At 40.1% G+C, this 22451-nt stretch overlaps 1 protein-coding gene across 2 annotated transcripts; it reads right to left on the bottom strand.

Annotated features, from left to right (window-relative positions):
* Positions 1 to 244: 244 nt before the first annotated feature.
* On the bottom strand, positions 245 to 19904 carry fip1l1b (FIP1 like 1b (S. cerevisiae)). Of its 2 annotated transcripts, none has more exons than XM_061905744.1 (16): positions 19615 to 19904; positions 19312 to 19366; positions 15587 to 15695; positions 15395 to 15513; positions 13529 to 13593; positions 13341 to 13451; positions 10838 to 10956; positions 9094 to 9212; positions 8831 to 8884; positions 7996 to 8095; positions 7777 to 7933; positions 3312 to 3393; positions 2531 to 2583; positions 2221 to 2422; positions 938 to 1084; positions 245 to 790 (listed from the first exon to the last, which is right to left on the bottom strand). In XM_061905744.1, exons 1-16 carry the CDS (start codon positions 19682 to 19684, stop codon positions 649 to 651), a joined length of 1704 nt encoding a protein of 567 aa, XP_061761728.1. In that variant the 5' UTR covers positions 19685 to 19904; the 3' UTR covers positions 245 to 648. The 2 variants fall into 2 exon arrangements, with proteins under 2 accessions (XP_061761728.1, XP_061761720.1); XM_061905736.1 differs by having other exon boundaries at positions 245 to 793; positions 19615 to 19903.
* Positions 19905 to 22451: the final 2547 nt, after the last annotated feature.

Genomic DNA, 22451 nt, shown 5'->3' with positions numbered 1-22451 from the left:
TCATAGAAGCGGAAAGAGGGCGGGATATAACGCTTAAAATACATTGGAAAGTTAGCGCCCTCTAGGCATCTGTAGAAATGTTGCAAACAGCCCCTTTAATTTTTTCAGTCTGAAAGAAACCAAAGTCATTACTAATGCTTTTTAACACTGAAATGCCGCCAACATTCAAATATTACTAACTTGTAAGTTGTAATAAAGAACTACTGCTATTAATTGTGAACAAAATACATTATTCCAAGACCAGTTATCAAAAATGTGTTTTTTTTAATGGAGGTTGACAAACTGGAACTAAGTGACAATTTCTGTCTTCGTACACAAGAAAAACCTAATTGACAACTGAAGGGGAAGAAAGAAAAGGAGAAGATATGATGGAGGAGAAAGGGAAGGAGGAGGCGGAGCCAATGTTGGCTGCTCCTTCACCACGGCATCAGTCCTCTTGGTGAGGAAGGACGCCGGCAGATTGATGTGGATTGTTGGTTAGACAAGTGACAGGAGACATGCATCAATGGCACCGTCTCCTCCATTATCTTTCTCCTCTTTAGTGGGCAACGCGGCGGGTGGGACGAGGAGACAAGGAGAGAGAGAGAGAGTGAGAGAGAGAGAGAGAGAGAGAGAGAGAGAGAGAGAGACAGAGAGAGGAGGTGTTGTTCACTCCATGGCCTCCTGATTCTCTTGGTCTGCGCCCATGTCCTCGCTGGTCTCCTTGCCTTCTTTGCTCTTCTTGCTCTTCTTGTGTTTGTGCCTTCGGTGGCTGTCGCCCTCTTCGCTGTCATGTCTCCTCCTGCTGCTGCTACTAACGAAGAGAGTATAGGAGAAGGAGGAGGAGGGTGCCAATGAGCACGGATGAGAAGACAGAAAAATCAATAAGATGGGAGACAGAGAGAGAGAGAGGACGAGTGAAACTCCGCCTCCCTGACGTGTAAGAGTGTTAAAATACCTGCGAGACGACTTGTGGCGTCCCTCGTCTTTTTCTCGGTGCCGCCTCTCCCGGTGTCGGTCTTCTTTCTCGCGACTTGCCCGCTCGCGATGGCGGTCCACATAAGCTCGTTCCTGGTACTCGCGGTAACGATACCGCTCCTCGTCGCTGTGGCAAGGAAGAAGACGGTCGAGCATCACACACTCCTGCTTGTTATCAGGTGCACTTACTGTGGGACAATTAGGACTGAAAATTCAAGTGAACGTGATGATGTATCCCGAGAACACCGTCTACTCCTCTGGGAAGACTTCCTACAAAAGATACAGTGGCCTGCAAAAGTAGAAATATTACGGAATAATTTTGGTTGTGCTTACCGACCTCGAAGCTATTTTATTTGGTACATGGTGAAATGATAAGTGTGATCAGTAGATGACTGCAATATGATGGCAGTCACACATAATACATGTGTAGACTGCAATATGACTTAAGTAAACAACACAAAAATGTTCTATGTTCCATCGAAAAAAACTCAAAAATGTATCAAAATGTTTTAATACGACTTTGTTAAAAGCCTCACTGCTTGATGGATTTTCCTGTGAGTAAGTCCTGAAAATTTGCACGCATTCGCCTTTGTAGTCCGTGGAGACTCCGTAGTCGATAAGCTTCTTGTTTTTCTCGATCTTCTTGTTATGGGACATTCATCTTCCGCTGTTGCCATTTCTAATATGAAGTAGTGTAAAGTTTTTACTTATATCTGTCAGTAAATTCACCATGAAAGCATTAAAACATACCTGTGTAGTGGGTTTACATTATTCACCCAAAGAACTTTAGTTATTAGAGGGTTCCGGTCAGAGGGCATTTCACGGGACACATTTCCGGCCTAGTTGTTCCACTAGTGAGCCAAGGATGAGGAGATGCTGCTCTCTTATTGATTGAAGTAAAGTCTAAATGTCATTAAAACAGTTAGCTTCATCTTTTGACACTTCTTCCACTCCCGTCCTTAAAAAATTTAAAATTGTAATTTAGTAAACTAAAAAGGCCGTATTGGCATGTGTTGCAATATTAATATTTCATCATTGATATGTAAACTATCAGACTGCGTGGTCGGTAGTAGTGGCTTTCAGTAGGCCTTTAATGCGCCCTATAATCAGGTATGCCTTTTGTATGAAAAAAGACCTGACTAGACCCACTCATCGGCAGTGCGCCTTATTATTCGGTGCGCCCTATGCTCCGGAAAATACGGTATCATGAATATGTATAAGAAATGTGCTATTATTACATTATGCATATACCCCTGCCCTCACCTGGTGTAGCCAATCACTGAAGGGCTGTGCTCTCGTTCCCTCTCCCGATCTCTCTCTCGCTCATGCGCCCTCTCTCGAGGCCGCTCTCTGTCTTTGTCACGCTTGTCGTCCCGCCGAGGATAGTAGTCCCACGGTTTGGAGTTATCCATCATCGGGGGCCAGGAAGGAGGCACGCCTCCGGACATGGGGGGAGGGTAGCCTCCTGAAGACAAGGGGTTGTGTGATGTGTTGGGCAACAACACAAAGTATGGAAGGGTGTTTTGTTTCTTTAGAATGAAAGATGCAATAATTGAGAATAAAATTGACCCACCTTGAGGGAATGGAAAAGGAGGCAAAGAACGTCCATCGTAACCTCCAACATGGCTGTCGTAGAAATGCAAGAGAGTTACACTTAAGAGTATGTGTGTATTTTTAAGTCAACTGATTGTTGTCTTAAAATTGAGTACTGTTAAAGTTAAAGTACCAATGATTGTCACACACATACTAGATGTGGCGAAATTATTCTCTGCATTTGACCCATCACCCTCGATCACCCCCTGGGAGGGGAGCAGTGGGCAGCAGCGGTGCCGCGCCCGGGAATTATTTATGGTGATTTAACCCCCAATTCCAACCCTTAATGGTTCTCTATAGTGCATTATTAGACTTAGGTTTAAACAACCTTTATTGATCCACAAGGGAAATTGTAAGGATAAGGATGGAAAGGATAATGCAGGTATAAAGTAGACTAAAAATGTACCATAGTAGCAATATAAAATAACATATACGTAATATTTACACATTATATATACAGTATATAATATATACGGATATATCATACTATATGTTTATATGATATATAGAATTTATAACAATGACCAAGTACAATATTTCAGTATATGTAACAGCTGCAGCATAAAATAGAGAGTATATCCAGCAGAACTAATACATTATAAACAAAGAGAGGTAGCTAACAGAAGCGGTCAGGTAATATACAAATATAATCTATTGCTGTACAATATCATATTCTATATAATATTCAAATGACAAATATGAAGCGATACTTTTAAATGTAGCAATATGTGTGTCTACTGGATGCAGGCTCTACTTGGTACCTGTCCAAAGTGGGAATGATAGAAGGGGGGGGACCGCTGGGTGGAGGAGGAAATCCTGGAGGGGGTACAGTAATGGGCAACCCTGAGAGGAACAAAATAGGAAGTAAGTAAAAAGGTAATTGGTGTAAATATAGCACACATGAGTAGACATGTATCCCGAGTACCGGTATTTTTAGGTACGGATTTCTAAAATTCTGGACTGGATACTACTATGATTACATCAATATTTTTTATCGTCACAATATATATATATATATTTTTTTTTTTAATTCATATTATCTTTATAATGTCAGTAAATACGCCCCTGGACACATGAGAACTTTGAATATGACCAATGTATGATCCTGTAACACTTTGTATTGGATCAGTACTTCATCATCATCATCATCATCATCATCATTAATTTTTATTCCTTTCATGAAAATGCATATATACAAGCCACGTACAATTGACACTGTCATTGTTTTTTTTTGTTTTTCTTTCTTATACATTTCCATGATCAGAAAGGAGCAGATGGAAAAATTATATTCTTATATTTATCTGCCCCTTCTTTTAACACAAATTACAGTATTTTAGATGAATTATAACTGTTCCCTCCACCAACACCCAAACTCCAACATACTTTTCCATTTTCCTTTAAGCACTTTCACAATGACACGTCCAATCTAAATCAAAACTCAGTTTGATATAATTTCAGTTTTCTCTTTTTATAACTTTTTTTAAATACAAATATATTCTTACAGCTTTTTAAGTCTTTGTTTAGAGAATTCCATGCTTTCACACCAACAACAGACAAGCACATTTGTTTCAAATTTGTTCGCGCTCTTGGATGTTTAAAGTCATACGGCCTTCTGTGGTTCTCATCTTCAGATGTGAACACAAATAACTTTTGTATGTCCTTCGGAAGAACTTTATTTCTCGCTTTGAACATCATTAATAGTGTATTCAATTCTATAATGTCTTTTAGTTTTAGTAATCCTGACCTAATGAAGAGTGGATTTGTATGGTCTCTATATCCTACTTTAAAAATGATTCGAATTGCTCTTTTCTGTGAAAGAAATAAAGGCATTATGTTGCTATGATATGTATTTCCCCATATTTCTGCACAATAATTGAAATAAGGTAGAATAATTGAGCAATATAACATTCTCATTGTGTTGTATGGAAAACTATATTTAACCTTGTTCAAAATAAATAAACTTTCAGATACCTTATTTTTCACATGCATTATATGAGCTTTCCATGTCAACTTTTCATCTAAGATGACCCCAAGAAATCTGATTTCAGACACCTTCTCAATTTTCACATTGTTTATGGATAAACTAACTTCTATCTTTCTTTTATTACCGAATACCATATACTTAGTCTTTTCCAAATTTAAAGATAATTTATTTATATCAAACCACAATTTTAGTTTAACCATTTCCTCTTTAATATTATTGGCTAAAATTTTCAAGTCATCTCCTGAACAGTATAAATTTGTATCGTTTGCGAATAATACGCACTGTAAAATTTTCGAAACCTCACAAATATAATTTATATATAAAGTAAAAAGTTTGGGTCCTAAAATCGAACCTTGTGGAATTCCACATTCAATATTCATACATTCTGACCTATGATCATCGATCTCAACATATTGCTGTCGTTGATGTAAATAACTGGTTAACCAGTCCAGTGCAACTCCTCTGACTCCATAAGTATATAATTTAGAAATGAGAATTTGATGATCTACAGTGTCAAATGCCTTCTTTAAATCAATGAACACTCCTATTGTGTATTTATTTTGATCAACTGCAGTTGTAATCTCTTCAATAATGTTCATGATGGCCAAGCTCGTAGACCTGTTTGATCGAAATCCATACTGATTTTCATTTAATAATTTATGTTTTTCAATAAAACAGTCTAATTTATTAACAAACAGTTTTTCAAGCACTTTTGAAAATTGAGATAAGAGAGATACTGGTCTATAATTACCAAATGTATGTTTATCTCCGGTTTTAAATATAGGTATAACCTTAGCAGTTTTCATACTGTCTGGGAAAACCCCTACTTTAAAAGAACAATTAATTATATAATGCAATGGTTTAATGATGCAATCAATTGTGTTTTTTATTATACTCATGTCAATGCCCTCATTGTCTATTGAGGTCTTGTTTTTTAGTTTGTAAACCACAGATAATATTTCATTCTCAGTCACTTCACTAAGAAACATTGACTGCATAACCCTATTTTCCCTTTTCCAGACATCCCCTGATTGATCATTAGCTCTAGGTATTTTGTTTGCTAAGCTAAGTCCTACATTTACAAAGAATTGATTCAATTCATTGACAATTTCATCTTTGTTTTCAATTAACATATTATCTTTTTTAAAACATCTAGGTAGTTCTGTTCGCCTTGTCCTATTCCCTATTGCTTTATTTAAAATATTCCATGTAGCCTTTATGTTATTTTTATTTTCATGCAACATTCTTTTGTAATATTCCCTCAATATATTGGTCAACTTGTTTTTGTAGTTTTTATATCGTTTTTCAGCATTCTCTGTTCTTGATTTGATAAACTCCTTATAAAGTCAATTTTTCTTTTTACATGCATTTTTCAAACGGTTTGTCATCCAAGGTGCATTATTTTGCCTTTGTTTAGATCTGCATGGAACCTCAGGACAATGCTTGTTATACAGAGTAATATAATGTTTAAGAAAAGAATCATAGGCAGTATTTATATCGTCTGTGTACACCTCTTTCCACTCTTGTTTTAATAGGTCATCCCTAAAGTTGTTAATATGGTTGACACTTCTTTTCCTCTTAAGTATTTGATAGTATGTTCTTTTAGGGAATTGATAGTCAAATATTGCAAATATAGGCAGATGATCACTTATGTCATTTATCACTAACCCAGTAGTGATGTGAATCCCTAAAACAATTGTAAAGATATTGTCTATTAAGGTTGCACTAGTTGTGGTTATTCTGCTAGGCTTTGTAATTAATGGGTACAGCCCTTTTTCATATAATATCTCTAAAAAATCTGATGTTTGTTTATGTGAATCCTCCTTTAGAAGATCAATATTATAATCTCTACAAATTACAATAGTTTTATTTTTATTTAAACCATTAATCATTTCCTCTAATTTATCCATGAAGGTTTCCACTTTTGATCCTGGTTTTCTATATACACATGCAACAACAATGTTTCTGTTTTGTTGTAATTCTATCTCAACAGCTACACACTCCAGTAAATCATTTATGGCCATTGTCACACATTTAACTGGTCTGCATTTAAGTTCATTATATATAGAGAGAGCCACCCCTCCTCCAGTCCTATTGTCTCTGTTAGGGACATACAGATCATAGTCCTTTAATTTCAGATCAACCTCCTTGTCTTTCTTTATCCATGTTTCAGATAAAGCAATGACTTTAAATCTACCTTTAAGGGACTCTAAAACATATTTGATTTTAGCAAAGTGTTTTGGTAGACTTCTACAATTAAAATAAATCAAAGAAAATGTATTTTCTATGCTTGCGTCATCAAGTTGTTCCTCAGTATAATACTGGCAAGAATCCTTAACATGCTTAAATATATGAGTCTCTGGATCCACTTCATTCTGAAAATCAAATGGATCAATACTTCAATTTGTGGTACCATCCAAAACTAATCTCAAGTATCAAAGAAGAAAGAGAAGAATAAGTGATTATGACATTTTAACAGAAGTGTAGATAGAACATGTTAAAACAGAAATAAGCATATATTAACAGTAAATGAACAAGTAGATTAATAATCCATTTTTACAGCTTGTCCTCAATAATGTGTACAAAATAATAGGTATATAAATGACACAATATGTTACTGCATATGTTAGCAGACTAATTAGGAGTCTTTGTTTGTTTACTTACTACTAAAAGACAAGTTGTCTAGTAAGTTCACTATTTTATTTAAGTTCTAAATTACAATTATAAATATATGTTTAATGTACCATAAGATTTTTTTGTAAAAATAAAGCCTATAATGTTATTATTTCGTGGTCCCTTTATTTAGAAAAGTATCGAAATACATTTTGGTACCCGTAGCAAAATGTTGGTATCAAGACATCCCTAGCTTAAATGCACACCCACCTAACCTGCAAATTGATTGCATTTATTTATATATTTAATATGATATACAGTACATTGTAAAAGGTCTGTGCTCTGCCTACATTAATAATATTTCCAGCTGAGTGTAATTGTAACAGATGGAAACACAGCAATGGATCTGTGAGGTCTTTACATAATGACATAACTGCTTTGCACTGCCAACATATTTGACTTGTTTAAGACCGAATGTATGATGTTAACCTCTTGTGCCAAATATAATTGTAATGAAAATGCATTTTTACATCTTTACTTGCACAAATTACATGTATTACCAATAAGGGCACCAATAAATAGACATTTGCATAAGATTAGCTAGTAGAGAAAGATGGCTTTGAACTTACTGGGTGGAGGGATAAGAGGCGGCGCAGAGCTGACGTTCGGTGGAGGGGGCAGAAAAGGCGGCGGGGGGATGTTTGGAGGGAGGGGTCCCGGGGGGAAGAAGGTGGGCATCTTGGGAGTGGCAGACTCTGGCTCTGACGTAGAGTGTTCAGAGATCACCTGCATCATGACGGCAACAGTGTAAGAATTCTATTGCCCAGTTCCTTTAAGCTCTCAAATACCTGGATGTTGTTGCCTTCAAGGTTGTGTCTGCGTCGCCCTTCCACCCGACTGATGGTGGCCGTCTGCCCGCCAATTACATCTATGCTCCCGCTTAACTTACTGGGAAAAGAACAAAAGAACACCTTCTGGTCAAAACTAAGGCGGGACTTACGGCCATCGCTACTCAGCATCAACGTTATTTTCAGACAAAAGTAACCACTGATGTAATGATAATAATGTAGTTATATACCATTTCAAAAGCATTAAACTCATACTCGTGGTATATTTTAATATTGTAAATGGAATCCATACTTTTACACATTCAGGTTTAACAAAACAAATAATAAAAATAATATATACTGTTATCAAAATGGTGCACTCAGGAGTTTTACAGCGGTTACATTACTGTTTATGTGCATGTGGTATGCACGCCTCAAAGAGTGACCGCTTTCTCTTGACATGGCGATTAACGAGGCTGGCAAAGTTAGCAAGTTCATTTTCATTTATCGTTCAATTAATTGACGGCTGGAATATCGGCCCAGGTCTATGAAAGTGTTTCATATTTTTTGTCAACAGGATTATGTTTTATCTTGCTTCCTTAATAGTTTTTAGGCAAGCTTCTTTATCATTTTCCATCTTTGCAACATCTGAGAAAAAAGTAAATATTGTGCAAGGGACATATTGTATGCGCAATAACAACATTTGGGCAAAGTATGCCATTCAAGGTTGCCTAAAAATGTTGTTATTCTCCATGCAAATGGACTTCACATTATTAAGGAACATAGCGCTAATTTTTCAAGTGTTTTTCACATCAGGTACATTTCACCTAGTTGGGACAAGGACACGTCCACTTACGTATAAAAAGACATGTCCTGGACAGGCGGGCCATGCCACTGAGGGGGAGAGATCCTACCAGGGAGTAAAGGAGATGAGAGTAACACACCAACACACACATACGTTGGTGAACTTTTGCTTTGCCTCTTTATTTAACACCATAACAATAGCTGCCTAGTAACACAGTCGTTAAATGCATCCTACTTGAAGTGTACTTTATCTCCCACCACAAAACAACATCCTTCTGTTGTATTAGAGAGTGAAAAACCTTCGTGAGACGTTACCTAGGGACTTGACTGGTGACAGACTTGTAGAGATTGACTTGAGATTGGAAGTCAGGCTTGGAAGTGTGGACAGGAAGACTGGATGCATCCTTCTCTGTACTTATCCTGCCTTGTTGGACCTTGGAAATGATGACATAAGAAGAGGTTTTCTTTGCTGTTTACTCACAGTGTGATGGAGAAATGAATGAAAAGGTAAGCATTTTTTTTTAAACTCTACAAAACAAAACAAGATAGACTACCGTATTTTCCGGACCATAGGGCACAGTGGATTATAAGGCGCACTGCCGATGTGTGGGCCTACTCAGGTCTATTTTCATACAAAAGGCGCACCGGATAATAAGGCGCATTAAAAGAGTCCTATTATTTTTTTTCTAAATGTAAGACTTCCTTGTGGTCTACATAACATGTAATGGTGCTTCTTTGGTTAAAATGTTGCACAGATGATGTTTTACACATCATTTTCAAGTCGCTTTCTGACAGTCGCTTCAGGATGCGCCGTTTTGTGAGCACTCTTGTTTACGTGCCTCCACTTTGACAGTGTCTTGTCCCAGTCATCTTTGTTGTAGCGGTGTAGCGTGCAATGACGGGAGTGGAAGAAGTGTCAAAAGTGAAGTGAATTATATTTATATAGCGCTTTTTCTCTAGTGACTCAAAGCGCTTTACATAGTGAAACCCAATATCTAAGTTACATTTAAACCAGTGTGGGTGGCACTGGGAGCAGGTGGGTAAAGTGTCTTGCCCAAGGACACAACAGCAGTGACTAGGATGGCGGATGCGGGAATCGAACCTGCAACCCCCAAGTTGCTGGCACGGCCACTCTACCAACCGAGCTATACCGGTATAAATATATATATAAAAGATGGCGCTAACTGTTTTAATGACATTCAGACTTTACTTCAATCAATACCGGGGGCAACATCTCCTCATCTGTGGCTCACTAGTGCCACAACATTGCCCGAAATGTGTCCCGTGAAAAACCATCCGACCGAATAACAAAAGTTCCTTGGGTGAATAATGTAAACCCACTACACCGGTATGTTTTAGCGTTTTCATAGTAACTTTACTGACAGATGTAAATAAGAACTTTACAGTACTTTATACTACAAATGGCAACAGTGGAGGATGAATGTCCCATAACAAGATAGAGAAAAAGAAGAAGCTTATCGACTATGGTGTCAGCACGGAGTACAAAAGCGGAGGCGCGCACATTTTCAGGACTTATGCACATCCCAAATACAGATCAGCAGGTACCAGAAGGTAAGAAAAGTTGCTTTTGCATAATGTTGTGAAACAAAACGCCAGATAATATATGTCTTACCTTATACACACACCATAATAATAGTCCTATGTTGAAGCACAGTACAATCCAAACAGTGCGGCTTCATAGCTTACCAAAGTCATACTAAAACATTTTTGATAGATTTTTGAGTGCCTTGTGTAATGTCCCTAATTTTCAATCGAACATATAACATTTTGGTGTTATTTACTTGAGTCATATTGCAGTCTACATGCACGCATCTCTCATGTATGACTGCCATCATATTGCAGTCTACAAGTACAGTATCTGTTATGTGTAACCGCCGTCTACTATTTTACCATGTGCCAAATAAAATAACTTTAATGTTGGTAAGCACAACCAAAATGATTCCGTACATTATAATGCGCACTGTCGAGTTTTGAGAAAATGAAATAATTTTAAGTGCCCATTATAGTCCGAAAAATACGGTAATAGACTCTCACTTACGGTGATTTTACTTGTCACAGAGCCTTCCAGGCCCATGCGTATACGCTTTTGTTTCTCACAGTAATTCTTCCATGTGTCCTCATTGAAGCCATAGTTAAAGTAGTCGGACAGATCCGCACCTGCACACACACGCACACACAGTCAGACATCATCATCTATAAGGCGCATTTAGAGACACTAAAAGCGCTTTACATTAAGAACTGAGAACCCGTTATTTAAATAACCAGGAGAAAACCCTCGCACGCACTGGGAGACCAGGCAAACTCCACCCAGAGATGCCCAAATGGAGAGTCAAACTCAGATTTCCTTACTGTGTGGCCTACATAATGTTTGTGGTGCAAAATAGTTCCATTTCAATAATAGTCATTTGTGGTGTGTTAGTAGGGCTGGGCGATATGGATGACAACTGTATCACCAAAGACGTGTTTTATTTTGGTCAATATTGATCATTGTTGATGTTTTTATGACCTATGGGAGGTAAGGACTAGGACAAAAATAAACATTTCTATTTCAAAATAAAAACTTCCTCTAAATACAACCCCCTCAGCTATCAGGGCAAAGTCTTACTTGACACACCTTGAAAATAAAGTGTTTTTTACGTGAAAAACAAATTACAGTAATTTAATGTATTTTAGCCTCCAGAAAGAGTCACACAGAAGCAAAATGCTATTTTTAACTTGTATTGCCAATGTTACGATAAACCGGTTTTACCTCCCATGTCTGCTTCCCTGGCCAATCGGCTTTCGGGCACGGACGGTATGTTTGTAATCATGAACATCAAATCAAAACCACACGAGCGTAAAAAGAATAACACCAGCACATCTTTACAGTGTGAATGGAGATATATATATATATTTCCTATATTTATATATATATATATATATATATATATATATATATATATATATATATATATATACAGTACCCATATAGCCTATTGTGTCCATGAATGTTCTCATTCATCCAGGTCATTGTAATCCCAGGGTATTCAATCGATATTAACTGGACTGTTTAGTTTGTATTATGAGATGTTTTGCCTCTCATCAGAGTAAACTTCATCAGTTCATGATCATAGACTTAGATTGGTCACATGTAGTCTTAGACTGGGAAGGTATATAGTTTTAGACTGGTCAGATATAGTCTTAGATTGGTCACATGTAGTCTTAGACTTAGATTGGTCAGGTCTAGTCTTAGATTGGTCACATGTAGTCTTACACTTAGATTGGTCAGATCTAGTCTAGCGGCTAGTACAAATACCTTAGTAGATTTCATCAGTTAATGCTCATTGACTTAGATTGGTCAGATCTAGTCTCGGACTCTCGGACTAGATCGGACCAATCTTTTAAGACAAACCAAACAATCCAGTTGCAATCGATTGACTGCCCTGGGAATAGCCTATTATGTGTGCATTATTGACTAGTTATGCACTGAAAATTTGGCCGCCGAAAAAAATAATTGGAAACAGTGCTGCCAAAAGAAGATGTTGGGATAATGTAAACAAGACGCACACCATTGTCAGGAGCGTAGTCAGCATGCCTGTTATGTGGAGTTAACTTTAATACACCCCAGATATATCCACAAACAGCCATCTACAAAATGTGCAAATATTAAGAGGACAGTGGCGGCTTTTAGGGAGAGAAAGTCCAACTGGAGCAGCAGCGCCAAGCAAGTACCATGCTGGTGCAGCTTACTTTTGGAGGGACAGAAGTAGAGTCTCTAAACACAAGTACAGTCTACAATAACGCCAGAAAAAGATTTGTTGCTAGTCCTTTTTAATAAAGAAAAAGTCACTAAAAATCATTAACATTCAAAAAATTCTCGAACAAAGTAGTTTATACAATAACCAGCAAAGATTTAAAATATGGCAAAACAATCATATAGTGAAGTGCATTCTATTTATATAGCGCTTTTCTCTAGTGAACTCAAAGCGCTTTACATAGTGAAAGCCAATATCTAAGTTACATTTTTAAAACAGTGTGGGTGGAACTGGGAGCAGGTGGGTGAAGTGTCTTGCCCAAGGACACAACGGCAGTGACTAGGTTGGCAAGTGCCACACTGTTGAGGCGACTTTCCCCTCCTTTATCCACCATTTATTCATTTTTACTTTCTCTTCTCATTCCATGCAAAAAAACAAACGCCAGGCAAGAAGATGGCGTAACCAAAAGTGATGCTTGATACTGTTATCTGATTGGCTGTTAGCATGCCACGCCCACTTATCAGTGATCACTTCCTGCGTTGCTCGGTTACCAGAGAGCAAATGCCTTTGTTCATGCAACCAACCTTGCTTTGCAACATTTGCTTTCTTTCAAATTAAAAGGGAAAAACTGTGACTAAAAGCTTTTATCATAACATTTTTAATTGATATTGATATTGATGTCGTGTTTTTTTTTGCAAAATATGTTGAGATAATTTTATCTCCCAGCCCTATGTGTTAGAATGAATGTATAAAAAAAACCTCGATTAAATCTTCACGGAGATGTCTTGGAAGTGCTTGAAAACATACCTGGTTTCCTCCAAGGTTTCTCCTCAAACAAATCCAAGTCCACGTCAAGCACAGGGACACCATTGATGCTGCCAGAGGCGTCAAGATCCACTCCTTTCAGTTTTGCATTAACTAAAAATAAAGAAACGATGAGACTAGTTATGCTGTTATGGCTAGACCCGCAGCAAGATGCTGAAGGAGAAGGTTACCTTGTCCGTAAGATCTGGAGCCAGTTGTTTTAATGTTGAGATTGACTGGAGGGGCTCCATACGGTCTGAGGGAGGAAAAACAGGCAGACCCTCACAGACACATATTTTCTAAAACTACCAGAACAAAAAGTGAGGTATGTTACCAATGAAAAATGTCAGAAAAACTCCCATGAATTTTGGACTATGAGCCGCTATTTTTTTTCCTACGCTATGTACCCTGCGGCTTATAAAACTGTGCGGTGGTTAATTAAAAAAAATTTCTTCGCAGTCGGTCACAATGCCCAAAGTTTAAAAAAAAAAAACCCAAGCCAATACACTTAATAGGTGTGTTATGGTTTGTGCTGTGGCGCCATCTGTTGGACGAGTTTGCTCACAGCAGGTGCTGTAGGTTAGGTTGGGTTACTTTATTAGTACCCGAAGGTAAACTTGTTTTGCAACCAGCAAGATCAGGACATCCATTTAAACATACAGAGAGAGGAACATCTTAGATATACAATACAAACACTTGCAACATTGCAGCATAGTGCTGCTTTGCCTTTCTGTTCAGACTGAGCTTTAAAGCACAAGTAGAGTGCCGTTCCGTCTTCTCGCCGTCTGTAGCGTTTCTACTCGTATGGATTCTTCATTCAACACTCCAAGCAAGGTTTCTAAGTTTGACAATATAACTAAAACAATTATTACTTACTGAACTGTCCGATATGTGATGTCTGTAGGAGTGTTTTCATTTAGTATTGTTTCAATTTCGTAAATTCACCAAAATTCAACATTTTCTTAATTTGATTACATGCTATAGTAAAATTGTATTGTTAATTGTATTGCATGTTTTTGTATATCTTTAATTTAGGTAACCATGGACTGCAGGTGCAAATGAGCTATTAAGCTACAATCTGATGCAGAACATATATGTCTTTGAGCTTAATGTCTTTGTGCATTGTCCCTTCAAATAAAGACCTAACTAAAACGTCACCGGGGAGTTATTGAGTCTGTTGCGCAGCTATTGGTTCCATGACCATGACTTCTGTTTTGTTTGATCATTTGTTTTACTGCCGCGTTACAGACACTGTTTGGAAACAATTAAAGCAGTGGTTCTCAGCCTTTTTTCAGTGATGTACCCCCTGTGAACATTTTTTTAATTCAAGTACCCCCTAATCAGAGTAAAGCATTTTTGGTTGAAAAAAACAGAAAAAGGAGTAAAATACAGCACTATGTCATCAGTTTCTGATTTATTAAATTTGACAACAGTGCAACATATTGCTCATTTGTAGTGGTCTTTCTTGAACTATTTGGGAAAAAAAGATATAAAAATAACTAAAAACGTGTTGAAAAATAAAGAATTGTAAATAAACATTTCTACACATAGAAGTAATCATCAACTAAAAGTGCCCTCTTTGGGGATTGTAATAGAGATCCATCTGGATTCATCAATTTCATTCTAAACATTTCTTGACAAAAAAATAAATCTTTAACATCAATATTTATTGAACATCTCCACAAAAATTAATATTGCATTGTTGCATTTGTTTTCACAGTTTATGAACTTACATTCATATTTTGTTCAAATATTATTCAATAAATATATTTATAAAGGATTTTTGAATTGTTGCTATTTTTAGAATATTTTTTTTAAAATTTCACGTACCCCTTGGCATACCTTCAAGTACCCCCATTTCAGAACCACTGAATTAAGGTATGTAAAAAAACTTTTAAAGAATATTTCTGAGTAAATAACTAATTTCACAATGTATAAAGTCCGATGCGGCTAATATATGGAAAGATATTTCTTCAAAAATGTAATGGGTGGGGCTTATGTTTGCAAAGTAGGTTTCTCTGTTTCGTGCACATCTTAACAGTATTTCAAAAGCATACGTGTATTGAGGCGCCCCGGTTTTTATGTCTCCAATGGTGACACGGACATCGTCGTCGTCGTCGTCACTGTCGCTGTCACTCTCCACGTCCTCGCCCGCAGCGTCCCCGGTGGCCTGAGACTGGAAAAAAAAACAGAAAATGGTATTTATGTGTGTCGCGATGACCAACCCATCGCAGCATGTCAAGGGCTACCTCTGAGGCCACGCCGTTTCCTGTCGCGTGTTCAGCTTCAACATGCGCATCAGCGTCGTCGCCATCCACAGGTACTTCCGCTTCCTCGGTAGACGCATCAGCAGGTGCACTGTGGGTAGGTGGCGGTGATTATCTGTACTGATACCATCGTGTGTTGCAGTTCACTGACACAACACGATGCCTTTAGGAGATACAGTGTTCCCTCGAACGCTGGGGTTACGTTCCAAAAATACCTGCTTTAAGTGAAATCTGTGTAGGGTTTTTTTTTGTTTTTTATGTGTTTTGGTCAATTATATATTTTTTTCGTTTCCACTATATGTTTTTTTATTTATAAAATGTTTTTTTTTTATTTACTGTGCATGTCATGGACGGGTCGGTTTTTTAATTTCTGCTTTTTTTTTTGTTTACAGTACTGTACAGCATACATTTTTTGTTTCTTATATATGTATTAAGTCTGTAAAACCCCTAACCACACATTTTATTGACTTTTTTCAGACAGGCATTAACATTATTTCACATTTCTCTCGTTTAAACACTCAAAGTTCCAACCTTGGTGGATTTAAAACACAAGTACAGTACACTACTGTATTAAAGAATGAAACCAAAGGTCAAAACCTGTTTTTTAGGGCTCTAGGATTTTTTGGACCTACAAAAAAGGCCGGGTTTTATCATAAAGCCCACAAAATTTCCACACATAACCAGAGTCCCACCATCTTTTTGGGCCTTAAATCCTGCGCTTTTGGCTTGGTCCTGCATTATAAAGGTGCGAGAGGGCTTTCATTTCCAAAATAAGTCTGTGTCATTCATATTAAAAACTTGTTCAGGATTATATCCCCCACCACAGTATACATTCTGTACTGTACAGGACACATGGCACAAAGAAGATTGACAATGCTCTACAGTCCCTTAACGAATCAGGACGCAGAAGACAATACGCATTCATGTGCTGTAAAAAAAACTAAGAAAAAAATAGCATGCGACACTGTCAAAAATTACATACAAAAAAATCTGTAACAGCGAGGCTGTATAAGGTGAACCGTGTTGTAGCGCGGGAACACTGTATATCATCTATAACGGTGATGTTTAGGTTGACAAAAAAAAAATGTGGCAAAACTTTCAAATATCGGCTTTGTCTCTGCAGTTGAGTACATAAAGGCCACAGGCAAATATGGGGAAATAAAATGATTTAATTAGTAACTTGACCACCAGCAAGACGTCCACAGTTTCCAAAAACTATTTGAAATGTGGACTCGTCAGACCACGGAACACTTTTCCACTTTGCATCAGTCCATCTTAGATGAGCTCGGGCCCAGCGAAGCGTTTCTGGATGTTGTTGATAAATGGCTTTCGCTTTGCATAGTAGAGTTTTAACTTACACTCACAGATGTAGCGACCAACTGTAGTTACTGACAGTGGTTTTCTGAAGTGTTCCTGAGCCAACGTGATGATATCCTTTACACAGTGATGTTGGTTTTTTATGCCGTACCGCCTGAGGGATCGAAGGTCACGGGCCTTGCCGCTTACGTGCAGCGATTTCCCCAGATTCTCTAAACCATTTGATTACAGACCATAGATGGTGAAATCTCTAAATTCCTTGCAATAAGTGCTTGAGAAATGCTGTTCTTAAACAATTTGCTCAGGCATTTGTTGACAAAGTGGTGACCCTCGCCCCGTCCTTGTTTGTAAATGACTGAGCATTTCATGGAAGCTGCTTTTATACCCAATCATGTCACCCACGACCACCTGTTCCCAATCAGCCTGTTCACCTGTGGGATGTTCCAAATAGGTGTTTGATAAGCATTCCTCAACTTTTTCAGTCTTTTTTGCCGCTTGTGCCAGCTTTATGGAAACATGCTGCAGGCATCAAATTCCAAATGAGTTAATAATTGCAAAAAATAACAAAGTTTAGCAATTCCCACGTTAAGTATCTTGTCCTTGCAGTCTATTAAAATTCACCGGTTTTGGGTTTTGTAGGTATGTTACGAGCCCTGCACTGCACGGTGGTGTAAACATGTTATAGTGTGAGTTTGTACAAGGGATTCCCCTGAAAAATAGCCCTTGTCGCTGGTTATGAGGGATGAAACGGTAATATAAACGCTGCAGTATTTCAGTTTCAAAGTTTTCTCAATAATACCGTGGCGTGTGACGGAATCAATTGAAAACTTGGTGGTTGTAGTTTTCTTTCTGGCTTTCTAGCGTTGGCTAGAAAATAAACCACATCTCCCGGAATCCTCTGCGCAGGGCAATAATGGCAAGGTGGGGGCGTGGAACGCAGTAAGCAGGAAGTGAAGTGTCTTCATACTCGACATGAATTGTTTTTTGGTCATGAAATCTGTCCATAGCTGGTCAAGTTATGTTGCTAACAAGCCCAGCCCAAAACAAAGCCTCTTTGGCGGATTTAAGAAAGTCTACGGTCAGCAAAACCAAGCACGCCATTTTTGTTTGGAGCGTTACCAAGGAGACACTGTGCCAGTCGGTCTGGTCGCCCCACACGGTGGAAAACCACCAAAGAATATGTTAAACGCGGGTAATACGAGTAAACTAAAAAGCTACTTGATACATCCTTAATCCATCCATCTTTTTTTCTAACTATTAATTATTAACACGATTAAAAGTTATATTGTTAGTCTACTTTTCTGAGAAACACCATTTTCCAGACTGGTATAAACATGTACACTGTAGAGGACACTGCTTCTCATAATGTAAAAGATGAAACACACTAAATCAAACACACTGGTCAATCCCAAATTCTTTTGGATGACATATGTTGAGTCAAGAGGAACACCGAGACAGAATAGTACTTGGCCAAGATTTACTAAAGCTTTAGGAGACCAGCCCTTACAACGCAACAATGGCATCAGCAAGTGAGGTCTAAATCCAAACCAAAAGAGTCAGCTTATCCATCCATCCATTTTCTACCGCTTGTCCATGTTTGGGGTCGGAGGGGTGCTGGAGCCTATTTCAGCTGCATTCAGGCGGAAAGCGGGTTACACCCTGGACTAGTCGCCACCTCCTCGCAGGGCCAACACAGATGAACGGACAACAATCACACTCACATTCACACACTAGGGCCAATATTTAGTGTTGCCGAGCTTGATCTTGTCCTTGCGGTCATGACCCAAAGCTCATGATCGACGGGTAAATTGAGAGCTTTGCCTTCCGGCTCAGCTCCTTCTTCACCACAACGGATCAATACAGCATTACTAAAGACCCCGCACCAATCCGCCTGTCGATCTTACAATCCACTCTTCCCTCACTCGTGAACAAGACTCCGAAGTATTTGAACTCCTCCACTTGGGGCAAGATCTCCTACCCAACCTGGAGATGGCACTCCACCCTATCATTGAGAAGGACTTGGAGGTGCTGATTCCCATCCCAGTCGCTTCACTTTTGGCTGTGCGCTGATCCAGTGAGAGCTGAAGATCCTGGCCAGATGAAGCCAACAGGACCACATCATCTGCAAAAAGCAGAGACCTAATCCTACAGCCACCAAACCGGATCCCCTCAACGCCCTGACTGTGCCTAGAAATTCTGTCCATAAAAGTTATGAACAGAGTCGGTAACAAAGGGCAGCCTTAGCGGGGTCTAACGCTCCATTAATTCCCATGGAAAGTTTTCAACTTTGAATATTCCACGAATTTTGCAACCCTACATGCATGTTATTACACACCTGAAAATACCTACAACACTCCTATATTGGTTTGTTTGACATGTCATTCAGTTACCTGTCTGTAGCATTCTTTTGTTCTTCTTCTTCCTCGTCTTTGCTCTCAGACTCATCTGAAAAAGCGTGTAATTAATGGACTTGAACATTGCAGCACACATTTAAAGCCAACTAGACAACAATTAGGACAATGACGTGTTTAGTATGCTCATGTTGATTAGTTAGCCTAACTCAGATAGGCTAACTGTTGTGTTGGTATTAGAGTAGTAATGGCTTTACTGGTCCATTGAGCGTAGAGTAGTAGTGTGACGAATCAAGACAAGTTAATGATGTGAAAGAGACAGTTTGAAGACATTTAATTTACCTCCATACAACCATTCTTCCTCCTCATCCCCAGCGTTAGCATCCGTGCTGGCCGCTTCTTCGCCGGACATCTTTATCGACCTTCTAAAACAGCGTTAGTCGACCGGCGCTGTGCGGACGTTCAATGTGGATAAAAATGGCAGCGATTTCTCCCTTTAGTGTGGAAGCGAGAGACAGCGAAAGTACTATTTCATAGATTCATCTCCAACGTTTTTTTTTTGCGAGGCGGATAAGAGGAAACCGGAAGTGATTGAAAGCGCCCGCGTTAAAAGTGTCCGTGTTGCTGGCCGAGTGTAGCTCAGGAAACACAGCGCCGCCAGCGGCCCAAAAAGCCTTATGACGCTTCCGCATGATAATTTTTTATTGATTTAATTTTTTTTTATAAACCTTTGTTTAAAGATTGCAACATTTACAAACAATTGAAGAATAATAATAATGAAATTAAGTACAAAAACAGTACAAGTAAGTTTAGGACCCCGACTTAAACAAGTTGAAAAACTTAACACAATACATAGATATGCATAGATAGCTCTTTATTGTCATTACACAAGTACAACAAAACTTTGTTTTCAGCACAAACCCGTTTAAGATTAGACAAAAAAACAAACAGTGTACAGGGTCACAGAACAGGAACGCTGATGGGTCTCCACAATGCGCCCCGTAACAGATGGGAAAAAGGTCAACGCTGGGGAAGGATGAGTAAAAAAATACAATATAGACTGGTTAGGGGAAAAAACCTCCATAGCAAAGCACATATACACATCACAACATACATCTCGAGATATCTAGCAACAGAGGGAAGGGAGTTCGGGGTCATGATGGTAGAACGTAGCTCTCAGGCGCTGACCATCCATTCATCCCCCCTATGGGTTATGCGTCGAGGGCGTTGGGTTGGGGGTGTGGGGTATGTATGTGTGGCGTATATTTTTGTGGATGTGTGTGTGTAAGCCCGTAGTGTGTAAATAAGAACGATCTTCCATTTGTTCACGTTGCTTTAATAAATTATAGCAGTGAAATACAATAACAAAACATGTCATCAACGTATTTCTAAGTGCCGTCTGGCATAACTTCAACACGTCATCCACTTCCTGTTTGCGTGTGTGTCACAATAATAGTACCGTGGTGCAACATTCTCTATCTCCCCCTGAGCCTTTAACATATATAAACCAAGGCTGAAAAGTAATAACAAGCAGAAATGATGTGATAATCATTAATAAGAACATAACAAATGGTGATGAGGAATATAGAACTAAAATTCACCACCCATAAACCCCTTAAATGTTACCCCATCTCATAGTCTTTATGCCAGGCAGGCGCGCCGGGCTTCCTGGTGGACCGGCGCAGGCCCACGGCTGATGGTGTAGCGGGCGACTGGGGAGGGGCAGTCGATCGGGCCGCAGGAGCAGGCGACGGCCTGGCGGGGGTACTGCGATCTGGAGTCGCGGGCGCGGTGGACCTCTCAGTGAGTTGGGAAGGGTCCATGGGAGGCCGGGCAGGTGGCAGGGTGGGCCGTGATGATACAGGGGGTTTCGACACCTTTGCAGGTAACGCCAAACTACTCAGGGGGTCAGGCAGCAGAGGCAGTGCAACAGGTGGCGGGATGCCAGTATGGGTTGCCAGGTCGTCATGAATGGATCGGGGGGTTGGGCAGTTCATCGTGGACAGGAAGGAACTTGCGCAGGAATCTCCGGTTCCGAGGAGAGACCCTGCCCGACCCATCAATCTTGACGACGTACTGGTCATGCTGGCGCACCTCAACGACGCGGCCAGTCCTGTCCCACTTGTTGGGATGAGGCCCTGTCTGGTTCTGCACGCGTACGTGATCCCCCACTTTGAGGGGTGGCAGGCGCTTAGTGTGCTCCGCCCAACTGTCGGCTGTACGGATGTGGCGTTTGCGGAGGGCCTCCTCTCTAAGCGTCAGTGTCTCACGCCATGTTGCATGGGGCCTGTACCTCCCGGGCGGGATCGGGATGAAGTCCCGTATGGGCCGGCCAAAGATGCACATCGCAGGGGAGAGCTTTGTGACAGGGTCGGGCGTGTTGCGGTAGTGTAGTATCGCCCTCTGCACAGAGTCAGTGTCCAGCTCCCCCTTCGGGCCAGTGTTGTCCGTGATCAGCCGTTTCATAGTCTTAACGCCGATTTCCGCGCGGCAGTTGCTGTGGGGGAAGGCTTCAGACGAAAGGCGGTGGTGCACGCCCCATCTGCATAGAAAGGATCTGGTGTCGGCAGAGGTGAATTCCGGTCCACCGTCAGATGCTAGCTCCTCAGGCGTCCCATACGTGGCAAAGGCTCGGCGCAGGTGGCATATGAGGTCTGCTGCGCCGCCAGTTGACCTGGATATGAGTGGCCAGTTGGAGTAACGGTCCACGATTACTAGGTAGTGTACCCCCCTATGGACGAAGAAGTCTGCGCATATAGCTTGGAAGGGGTACACAGGCAAAATGGGGGGAATTGGTGGCGCCGCAGGCTGAGAAGGTGCCATACGGTTGCAGTGTTCACAGTTAGCCCGGGTTGTGAGGATGTCGGCCGTCATACCTGGCCAGAACACAGACGATTCCGCACGGGCAGTCATCATGGAGACACCCTGGTGAGCGGCGTGTAGGCCGTCGAGTACTTCGTCGTGGAGGGAGGGTGGTATCACTACTCTGTCCCCGTACAGCACTACTCCGTCCATCGACGTGATGTCCTCGCGGTACTGGTAGAAGCCACGGATCGCTGTGGGCATCTCTGTCCTGGCCTCCGGGAAGCCGTCCATCGCTATCTCCTCCAGCGCGCGCATGTCGTCATCGCTGCTGGTAGCCTCTCTGACGCGGTCCCATGTCACGGACCGTAGTGACT

The sequence above is a fragment of the Nerophis ophidion genome, linkage group LG01 (assembly GCF_033978795.1).
Source record: "Nerophis ophidion isolate RoL-2023_Sa linkage group LG01, RoL_Noph_v1.0, whole genome shotgun sequence".
NCBI classification, from domain to species: domain Eukaryota; kingdom Metazoa; phylum Chordata; class Actinopteri; order Syngnathiformes; family Syngnathidae; genus Nerophis; species Nerophis ophidion.
The sequence above is the reverse complement of the archived record's forward strand: the minus strand, read 5'-3'. Positions and strand labels throughout refer to the sequence as shown.

Bases quoted from the DNA above. Each gene is read 5' to 3' on its own strand.
- fip1l1b (XM_061905736.1), bottom strand. From the start codon at position 19,684: ATGTCCGGCGAAGAAGCGGCCAGCACGGATGCTAACGCTGGGGATGAG. The intron at 13,452-13,528 runs GTAACCTTCTCC...CTTTATTTTTAG, and splicing joins CTCCAGATCTTACGGACAAG to TTAATGCAAAACTGAAAGGA. The intron at 10,957-13,340 runs GTATGTTTTCAA...GTGTGTGTGCAG, and splicing joins GAAACCTTGGAGGAAACCAG to GTGCGGATCTGTCCGACTAC.